At 37.9% G+C, this 11,214-nt stretch overlaps 1 protein-coding gene across 5 annotated transcripts in view; it reads right to left on the reverse strand.

Annotated features, from left to right (window-relative positions):
* LOC129720838 (ras-like GTP-binding protein Rho1) overlaps nt 1–10,279 on the reverse strand; it is a 28,262-nt gene extending 17,983 nt beyond the window's left edge. Inside the window, exons 1-3 of one of the 5 annotated variants that reach the window (XM_055672655.1) lie at nt 9,681–10,279; nt 9,391–9,497; nt 1,271–1,431 (exon numbers count right to left, since the gene is read on the reverse strand). In XM_055672655.1, coding sequence (XP_055528630.1) covers nt 1,271–1,431; nt 9,391–9,430 — 201 coding nt within the window. In that variant the 5' untranslated portion in view covers nt 9,431–9,497; nt 9,681–10,279. Of the gene's footprint in view, nt 1–1,270; nt 1,432–1,987; nt 2,189–9,390 lie in introns of those variants that run through there. The other 4 variants (XM_055672654.1, XM_055672657.1, XM_055672653.1 and 1 more) reach the window with 4 other exon arrangements.
* Between the last annotated feature and the right edge of the window lie 935 nt (nt 10,280–11,214).

Below are 11,214 nucleotides of genomic sequence, written 5' to 3' on the forward strand. Positions count from 1 at the left end.
TCGTATTAAATGTGCATATTACAATTCGGCAGCACTTCAACTTCTCATTTGCACAAAATTTAAAAATATCCAATGAACTTTATTTAAAATATCAGACAAAAAAAAATTACAATACTGCCAATGAACGGTCAACGTTTATTTACTAGAAAAAATGACTGACACGCAAGCAGCCAGGTTATCTTTCTTGTAAAAGTATTCTACTTCAACCTTGCGGTCGTGGCTTTGCATACAACTTTCTTGTGATTTTTTTTATTTACTATGTGTAGAACGTCCCATTTTGAAGAAAAAATGTTTGTTGGAAGACATTACATTAATATTATATAGTTAAACTGATTTCATACATAGTTTATCATTTATTTTGCAACAATTTTAAAATTTTCTCCAAATGGCACAAGATGGATCAATCTAACGTTTGTCGTTTTTTTTTTTTTTGCTGCCATTCCCTCAGTCAGTCCTACGTCAAGCTTGCGTCAGAAGCCTAGGCGTAGAAAAAAATACTGAACGGTTAGTTTCTCAACACCGAACAATTCGTTCCGATTTAAAATCGACCACTCGAATTTTGCTTTGTTTGAAAACATTCCGAAATTTGCCGGCTTGAATATCCCAGAAAAAAAAATGTACTAGCAAACTCTTCTTGCAAAATTTAAAGTAACGCGATTTATTGGATTCTGCATGCACTCCAAAGATCAAGTTTACAATAAGATAAGCAATGTTATTTATCCTACGAAACCGGTGCTCTTATTGAAGAACGATGCTCACCGACAGACTTCCGAAGATACACTTGCGAAATTTGCGCACAAGCATTCACCATACAAGCATATATTCCAAACGGTCGGTGAGACTTCACTTGCTTGAGTGTCTATTGAAAACGAAAGAAAATCAGAACTCCGGCAGAAAACGGCCAAAGCCGCCGTTTGCAGCAGCAGGGAAATACGGTTCCAGCCCGTTTGAACTAGCCAGCAGCTAAAACGCAAACACAGTGATGACTGGCGACTACACCCAATTCCCTTGAAACTTCTTTTTCTTCCGCACATTCTTATACAGTAGTACTCTCCGCACTGCTCACGTTATACCTACATACATATAGTATAGATACTAATGCTTTATGTTGCCGTCCCGGTTCAGCTTTATTCACGAACAGTTTTTTACACCCTTTTTATACTTTGGATGTCTGGGTCAGCGGAAAGCAACAGCTGCCGTTGCTGCTACACGGTTCTTCAGATTCGACAGATAATTACTTAAATGCAAAAAAGTACAATCTGGAACTCACCTGTTTTCCGTCCACCTCGATGTCAGCCACGTAATTTTCGAACACAGTCGGCACATACACCTCCGGGAACTGATCCTTGCTAAATACGATCAGCAGACAGGTCTTACCGCAAGCACCGTCGCCGACGATCACAAGCTTCTTCCGGATGGCTGCCATTGGTTCTGATTTTAGAGAAATTTCGTTCACCGATCGGAAGGTATAAATCACACGTAGGATGATCGAAGCGAGTCGCGTGATCAAGCCGCGATCCAGCCAAGTTTTTAAATATACGATACGACGACGGCGACGATGACAAAGAATATGTGTGAATAAATTCCACAATTTGCCCAGCAAAGTAATGCAAAGGAGTTACGGGTGGGACAAACACGATGAAAACGGTTCGTACGTTCGTCGATAGAAGCATTTATGAGGTCCAAGTGTATAAGTGACGACGGCGGTGGCGGCGATGACGATGAGGCACACAAATACACACGATTAGTAAAATATTCCAATTTTCAATCCGGATTTTAACGCCGATTTTAGATTTATTCACGAAATATTACACCAGTACGGTTCAGCACACAGACGGTGAGGCAGTCCGGAAAAGAACAGAAAAATGATTCATTAGAATAGAGGCTATATTTTATCACAACTTCAATAGTATTATTTTAATGGTAATCAATCACTTTCGCCATACACAGCTGAAAGAAAAGAAAATTCACACAAATCTTCACGCACCAATTTTTTTCCTCACTAGGAAAACCTTCAGCTTAAAAGTATTTCACTTTAAAATTAAAGAAACCACCTTAAAACGCTTTTTCGCTAAAACAACATGAAAGATTTATATAAAACTACTAGGAAAGTAGGTATCGAACAAGAAAAGGCTGCTGCGATGACGACGGCGCAACTGGAGATGACGAACAACGCCTAGGTGCTAGCTTTTCCTGTCTTTTGCATAAGCAAGCAGACCAAGACACCGAGCAAGTTCGAGAGCGCCACTTGCCCGCCAGCGATGCCAGATTTCTTAGAAGGTGAATCTTCGAAAAATATTATAACTCATCGTCGTAAGAAAATATATTGTGCATATTTATAGTTTCGTTAGTGGAACTTCAATTGACTAGAACAAGAAAGTCTTCTGTAACTTGTATGTAGCAGAAATAAAACTTAATAGAAAGCATCAAGGAGATTAAGCTGATAGCAATAATTTATCTAACAATATTACAGTTTCAAAATTATCAAATTAAGCTAGAAAACCAACAAACGGGCATCACTGCACATATTTATGACAGCAACCGTCGAATCGAAGCGGCGAACAGAAACAACCAAAATGGCGTTATGAGAAATATTCTCCAGTTGAAGAGAGACAAGAGAGAATTCGAGAGGAATATTTCAAGCGCTTCGCTATTTTGAGCATTTTGAGCAGCGAGAGCTTGAAAGCTTTGTCACAGTTGGCTACCCTGGTTCCAAGTATGATGACAGTTCTACAAGGTATGCTACATTTTTGTCTATCCACGCACACAAACAAATCTCGTTATGAAAAATTTCGCGTTTTGTATGGAATTCAGAACATTTTTGGAAATTTCTCGTTTTATGTTGTTTTATATCTGATTTTTTTTGGTTGGAGAGTGAATCTCCAGTTGAAACACACTAGAGATTGATATTAATTTAGATTTAGTGTGAAAAATTGCGGCAATATGCCGAAATAAAATAAAATGAAAATGCTATATTTCTAATAGTTGGAGCATAATCTTAGTCATTGTCATAGCTCATGACTTTTGTTACTGTATGAAACATAAGCGACTCTATTTAGAAGCACTATTAGAGTACAAGAAAAAAACGAAAAGTGCAAAAAGATTACCGGCAAATTGATGAAAAACAGCATATTTTACCTAAACCGGAGCATGTTTATGTATTCCCCACAAATAAAACATGTTTCAACATCATTTCTATAACTTTTCAGGAAAGTATGTTCTATAAGTTTAGTTTAAAATGCAAAATCATTTCAAATTTCATACAAAATTGGAAAAAGTTCATAACGATCACTAATACTAATGCATCGACGTGAATAGGATACCTTGTAGAACTGTCATCTATACTTGGGAAGTGCGCTGTCAGTTTGGCGTTTATAAACGTCAACCGCGAAGCATTGAGCCAAGTACACGATTAGAAGGTGCCTCATACATTCTTGAGAACGAAATATTATTTATAAAATTTCGATTCCTGCCTCAGGTTCTCATGTTGATTTTATAAGAAACAAATTGTGTTTTCCCATTTTGTGGGCTACAGTTTAAACATTTCTTGTTTGCAAATCAAACATAGGCCCTAAATTATAAATGTTATAAACTAAATGACAATTACAGTCAGGTTTTTTTACGAGTTTTTTCACACGGATTTTCGAATTAACGTGTTCTTTTACGCGGATTTCGAATTAACGCGTTTTTTACGCGCATTTCCGAATTAACGCGGTTTTTTTCACGCATTACCACGTTGATTCAAATATCTTTATTCGGATTTTCGAATTAGCGCGGGTTGGGGTTTAAAAAACGTCTTAATGTTTATTAAGTAAAAGACGCCCTCCAATTTTAAGTACTGGTTGTAGAGTGTCTCTGGTTTTTTTCTGAAGTCTTTCTTGGTAGTTTCCTTTACGGGGATTTTCGAATTAACGCAGTTTATTTCTACGTTTTTTATTTCGTCTGTCACTATTTCGAATTTTGGCAAACATGAGAAAAGAGTGGAAAACAGAAAAATTGGAAACACTTTAAGTTGAAAGCATAGAAAGATCAGGGCACAGTTAAGTACATTTCTATTGAACAGAGTTCTTTGGAGTTTTTTTTGTTTTATTTTGAACAAATTATTTCAGCTAATCAGTAGATTCCCAACGGCTGGCCAGATCTACGGATTTCTCCGTAGATCTACGAATTTGGTTCACTTCACACATTTTAGAAAATAGCTACGGAAATCTACGGATTTTTCAATTATCTACGGAAATCTACGGCTTTTTTTCAGTTTGCTAACCTGGGGTGAATATATTTATTAAATTTGAAAGGAATTCTCCCGCAATTTGATCCCATTTAAAGAAAATCCTGTATCTCCGTCGTTTGATTATTTTTTTCTTGTTTTAATTTTTATCAAGAAGAAAAAATCCGTAGAATCTACGGATTTACACTATATATCTCTGAGTATTGCGTATCAAGCGGAAGGATGAAATTATCCTAGCATAACAACAGATAGTTTTTAAAATAAATGGTTATGATACAAGAGTAATTTAAACATATTTATTTCAGTATACTTTTTGTACAGATTTTCAGCCTGTGTGACAGGTGAATGATACCAAAACCAGATTTTAAATTTGGTGTCTAATAAATTAAAAATTTTAAAAATTCTTGGTTGAGAGATATAGTTCGATTTTAATTGCGCGAATTTGTATACAAAAGACACGAAAATAGAACACCCACTTCAAACGCCACCCAATCAGTCCTATAATAAGTAGGTTATGGACACTATAGTTTTGTTCATTTTTTATTAATGAATACAGTGTTACCCCTACTGTTTAAAAATTATTGATGTTTTTTTCGGTAAAAAAGCTTGGCGTGTATCCATGTACGAAAGAAAATACTGTCATAGATTTAATGAATAGGATAACCTTGTGCCCCGCTTACCAGAAAACCTTTCTGCTATGCTACAAGTGTCAATAAACATGTCTATAATAAAGCAAAACGATACATAAATATATATGAGATCGGTTTCAAGAAACAAATTTTATATTTACACGCTTGAACAGCTCCAAGTCGTCATTCAGATATGACCTACAATTGGGCTGTATTGGAAAAGAGGATACACAGCAAAATTAATTAAAAGTACACGAAGTTGTTCGGAAACTGAACGTTCATTGAAGCACGAAAGTGCGCAGTAAGCCGCTCCACATATGTGCACAAACAGCAGCTAAAGTTAATTGCCGGCCGCCTAACCGCACTCATACTATAGCCAATTTCCCGTCACGGCAAAACATCGCCACCAGAAAAGTTCTTCTTTTGGAAGACATACATTGAATTCTTCGAAATATTGAATTACTAAACATGTGTTATTCAAGTAGTTACTAAAGTCAATTGACAATCGATTTTTTTCAATAAGAAACCAAGAAATAAAGTGAATATTAATTTTTTTTTGTATGTTGATTTTGTATGGAATATCAAGGAAATTGAATGCGTGAAATATAGAATTGATGTTTTATCTGTGTCTATCGAAGCCACAAATATGAATAATACTGCTATCAGAAATACAAAGTGAGCTCTGATTATGGATGATTATAAAAAAATCTCTTATCGCTCCAGTAGCTTAGGTCATACGATTTCGATGAAACTGACTGTAACACCCTTGCTGATAGCGTAATATATTCTTTTTCTTTTCTATACTGTTTCTACATCCCGCTCATCTAGTTTAATAAGTGAAAAAGTAATCATCCAATGAGCGGCAATTATACACGAAATTATTCAACCATCTCTTTGAAATTGTGCTCTTATTTCCCCGGGCTGCAGGGTGCAGAACGAAAAATAGAAAAGCAAAACAACGCAGACATATACGCGAGAAGCAGGCAAACAACAGCCTACAGCCTGTTCATTAGCTGGATTTGAACATCACATCCTCGAACGAATTGAGTGAAGAAACAGTTTCTGGTCTGTATCTTGCCACACTGCTTCTCTGCTCAAGCCCTAATCACGGACAGAGAGTACATATCGAACCGAGCAGGCTGCCCCCCAGTCCTAGTTTCGTCTTTCATAGATTGACTGCGAGGTGATATGTTTACCGACAGAGGGCATCGCTCGAAACAGTTTTCCTTTTTCGGACATCCGTCCTACACTTCAAAGCAACCGGCCAGGTGTAGCGGGGCGAAAGAAACAAACACCTTCAGTTGCTTACTTTCGCATGGGGATCCCTCAGCTGACGGATAGAGGTGTAAATTTCAGCAAATTGAATTTAAGCGAGTAGGTTATATTACGATACACTCACACCGGCAGTAAGACGTAGGACTACGCAAAATCATTCCAGCTACGTGTTTTCGGCAACACACTTTTTTCTTGAAAATATTGAATCGGTTTTCATTGCATTCATTAGCGGAACATAAACTTATCATTGGTTAAGATAAATACGCACGACATTTAGTGACGATTAAGAAGAAGGGGCTCACGGTGTAGTATCGTCCCCTAATTTTTCCTGGAATTTGTTTTGACGTAGCACTTTATCTTTATTTGATTTACTGAGACACTTTTTGCGAAAACGGAAATAAAACCATCCATATACTTAGTAGCGTTAGAATATGAGCTAGAGTTCAAAAATAATATTCGAATGCTCAAGATTACAGTATTAGATCCTCAGGGAGAAATTCTATTTACAACAAAAATTCTCTTACTCTTCCGGGTTTTCCCAGATATCAAATTTTTTGTTGATTTTAGATTTTTAGGGTTTTTCAGATGACACCCTAAGTTAATTTTTTTCCCGTTCGCATTTTTGTGAGAAAAAAATTTAACCGCGATTTAGTTTGACTAAAATGTGGTTAATATACTTGAACATAACTATGTGTACTACAATGATTGGTGAGTAACTTCCCTCTATTCAAGTAATGATTTGCAAAGTGTATAAAATTTCTTGATTGTCCGCTAATGCATTAAGTACATATCATGGAAATTATCCAGACCAAACATCGGGCAACTACGGGACGCCGAAGTTATACAGGAGTACGCGCAGCAGCTGAAAGCAGCGCTACCAACGGAACAGCAGCTTGCCACAGCTACTCTTGAAGGTGACTGGAGGGACAGGAGAGACGACTGGTTTGACGAGAATGCAGTACATGCTGCAACACCGAACGAGGGCGAACGTAGAACGCTACCAATGCGCACGGAACTCGGTCTCTCAAGGAACGCGATTAAGGAACTTCACCATGCAAATGAGACTTGAAAGTTCTGCGCGAAGCTGAAGTTTCCGTACAGGCTACGTGCCGCAAGCGGACATGAGACATTTCACGTACAAGTGTGAGGTGAATGAAAGGTAGAAGCAGTACTACGAGGAGCACCTTAACGGTGATGTAGCAGGGGACGACGACGAAGTGGCAGTAGATCTTGATGTACACGTGGATGACTACAGAATTCCAGCCCGGAAGCGACGGAGACGTGTATCAGACTGAGGGCTGAAGCCGGGCGGATTGAACTGGCCATAAATGCGTCGAAGACTAAGTACATGGGAGAAAGACGTTCCAATGAAGACAGGGATGAAATAAGTAATGATGAAATCCAGGTGGTAGACGAGTTCGTGTACCTGAGCTCACTGGTAACTGCTGACAACGACACCAACAGAGAAATTCGTCGAACATGCTCGTGGAGGACCAACACACCTTTGGAATTTTTCAGGGGAAGGTGCTACATACCATCTGCGGGGTAGTGCAGATGAAATATGGCTAATGGCGAAGGCGAATGAACCACGAATTGCATCACCTGCTCGAGATGCTGCAGTAGGCTGGGCATGTCGTAAGGATGTCGGACGACAGACCAGTAAATATGGTTCTACGACCCGACTGGAATGAGACGACGAGACGCGCAACGCGCAAGGTGGCTCGATCAAGTGAAAGATCTGCGGGACCTCCGCAGACGAAACGGCTGGCAAGCTGCAGCCATCGACCGAATGGAATAGAGAGGACTGGTAAGGTAAGAACCATGGGGTTGGTAATTTTTTGATGGAACCTGTTTTTCTTTTTGATGCTAATTAAGAGAACATCACAGTAAATAGTTGGTGTCTACTCCTCTTACTAACACGCAGAGAATCCTGAGTAAGAATCCCCAGGATACCTTTAACTCGGTGACGGAATCGTGAAAGGAATCGCAAACACAATCCGGAGGATTCCCACTCAGGATTCTCATTCAAGAATCCTAGAGCCATATACAGGGCATTCCTGAGGATTCTTTTTTCAGGAATCCTTCTCAAGGACGCTCACGAATCCAATGTGAGGAATCCTAGAGAATCTATGCGAATCGTATGTGTTCGTCCGGGTCGTCTTTGGAATGCATCCTCGCGTGTGATTGATTCATTGTTCGCGTAAATTTGTTCTTGAAACTTATCAATTTTTACCGCTGAGCAATGAAATAACAATAACTAGCGTAAATTGTCCAACTTTTTATCTATCCAAAAAAATATTGGTTATTGTTATCAATCATGTGCTTATGCAGTTATTATCGTTTGAAATCTGACGGAACATTTACCAGTTTCATTTTCAATTTTACAAAATGTACTTTAATATAGAAAATAAAGCCTAGTACACTGTTCGTTCGCTAACTGGGCTGAGGGCCTAGCCACGTTAACTAATGTCGTTCGCTAACTGGGCTGACATTTCAAATGTCGTCAAATATCGAGGGGGATTTCGATGTAATGGCGCTAGGCAAAACTCTCAGCGAAAATTTGAAAATGTTTTAAACAAATACACTAAGAATCCTGACTGATGAACAGAAAATGAGAAAAAATAAATTATTAGCCTTGCGTGTGCTTTATATGCACTTACCGTTGCCTGGAAACATATTCTTTTCATAAAACACTTATTTGACCTGGAAACGAATAGATAAACATCTAGTCGATGACAACCAAAATCCATTGAACTGAAAAAATCAATCTCAATTCACTATTCATGTGCCCCTATCTCGTTTTGACAGCAATATGCCAAACGCTGATTTTTGACGTTCATCTGCTTTTTAACTGGCTACAGCCCAGTTAGCGAACGCCCGGTGAAACAGCACCCAGTTAGCGAACAGTTACTGTAGTATAAAATCAAAACACAGAAATTTATGTCAAATCTTATGATATAATCGATGTACATTGTTTAATGCTATGATCTTAAAAATATAAGAGGTCTTTTTTGACCCAGACTAACAACACTACAGAATAAACGAAAAAAGCAAAAGAATCAATATTGATAGATATTTTAGTTGAAAATATAAGGTTAGTTCAAAACATTGTATTCAGACCGCCGATTAGTAAAGCTAAAAATACAACAGAAAGAAGCTCGTCAAGCATAGTAACCTTAGTGTATATAGTTTAAAAAATAAACAATGACACACAATAAGCTATCAACGCCAAAGCGGGATGAAAAGTAGAAACTATACCTGAATTAGTCGGAGCAGAGACGCATGAAAAACACCACATTACTTTAATACCGTATACCACACATGCAAGAGCGTAACACTTTTAAATGGCTTTCGTTGAAGTTTGTCTACTGTTTTCGGTGGTAACGAAACGAACACACACACGAAGAGTGAGAGAGCGAGATACAAAACAATACAATATTTTAGAAAAAAAGGAGGATAGACTGATTGAGGTGACAAAAATTTCAATGTTGTTTGCGTTTTACAAATATTACAAATTTCGGAGAGCGAAGGAGAGAAAAGCTCGATACCTATTAGCTTTACGGGACGTTCGTCGTAGCCGTTTCAGGGAATGGGATAAATTTTCCACTTATTCAATTCACTTTTGGATCTGGCTATCGCGCGTCGATAATCACTAAATCCGATTAACTAATCAGTCTATCAGAAAAATGCGTATCAAAACTATCGTAGCAATCCAATCTACACTTGAACTTGAGCTTATACGACAACGCCTTCTTCGATCGAATCACTGGAATCACTACAGAAGCCCCGTCAAAATATTCGGCTAGGTTTCTTTCGCTCTCACTCACAGGTTAAAATGATCGAAGGTTAATTATTTTCTGTACTGCAAAGGCTGCAATCATTCACTTTCAATCACATTCCAATCATGAGTCACCGTGAGAAAACGAACCCGGATAAAAACTCAAAAATACTGAACAATTCTACAGAAAAAGGGTCGTCGCAATTTGCACGACGACGTCACCTTTTGCAGGGTAGCGCAATACGCGAAAGCGACGAATAACTACGTGAACAGCCGATCTCAAACTCAACTCGCAGACTGTTTTTAGTTTTCACTTTGCTCTTTGCACGACACGACGGATGATATGTTAGTAGTCCTTTCCTCCTTTCGCTGACGCATTGTTCATATATACCAACAGTACATAATGGGAACTTTTTAGCTAAACCACAATAGGGTTTCCAGCCAATAAAAATACACTGAAAATGAATAGCACGCTCATCCCAAATGCTCTTCACGTATTGCGCACTTCCCACCAAAATGGACTGCACAGTTTGAAAGTGCAACAACAAAGAAGTGTGCACCAAAGTGCTCATTGACACTTATGAATTCCTTTTTTGGGCGGTACCACACCGTTCCCGAAGTTACATGGTAAAACGTGTAACACGAGTGTAGCTACACCGAAAAAACGAAATTACCATCACCCACCATACTTTTTGACAGCTTGCTTTCATAGACCTTCCTATCTGCGCTTGTATTTGTGGTCGATTTCACTAATACAAGTTTTATTTTTGGTTGCAAATAATCAACACGCTGGTAGTAACAGAAAAAAATCCTCCTGCCCCGAACTTTTATTCAAGTTGTAAGCCGATTTTGAGTTTTATTTCATCTATTTTTCCACTAAAACAAAGTTTATTAAAACAGGTAACACTAATAAACTAAGATTCTCAAGTGAAATATTTTTCGAAATTTAATACCAGCTGATTTTTTGGTTGAAAACAAATCGATTTTATAAGAATACACAACAAATCCTGCATTGGTGAGATCTGGCGTAATACATTATTAGAAAAAAAAAATTAAAAATATTGGTAATTCAAATAAATCTTGTTTGTGGTTGTAATAATTTATTCATGTACGGACATCTAACAAGTTTTCACACTTATTTCCGCCTTGATTGTTCGGTAATTTTTATTACGGTCGCGTTCAGTAAACTTGAAATTTTACTGGTCATTCTGTAATTTCCTGAAAAATTACTGATGTCGGTTAACTTTTTTGCCGAAATACTGTTCAATAAAACTCACTTGACGAGTTCAGCAAAAAACATTGCT

The sequence above is a fragment of the Wyeomyia smithii genome, chromosome 2, assembly GCF_029784165.1.
Source record: "Wyeomyia smithii strain HCP4-BCI-WySm-NY-G18 chromosome 2, ASM2978416v1, whole genome shotgun sequence".
Classification (NCBI taxonomy): Eukaryota; Metazoa; Arthropoda; class Insecta; order Diptera; family Culicidae; genus Wyeomyia; species Wyeomyia smithii.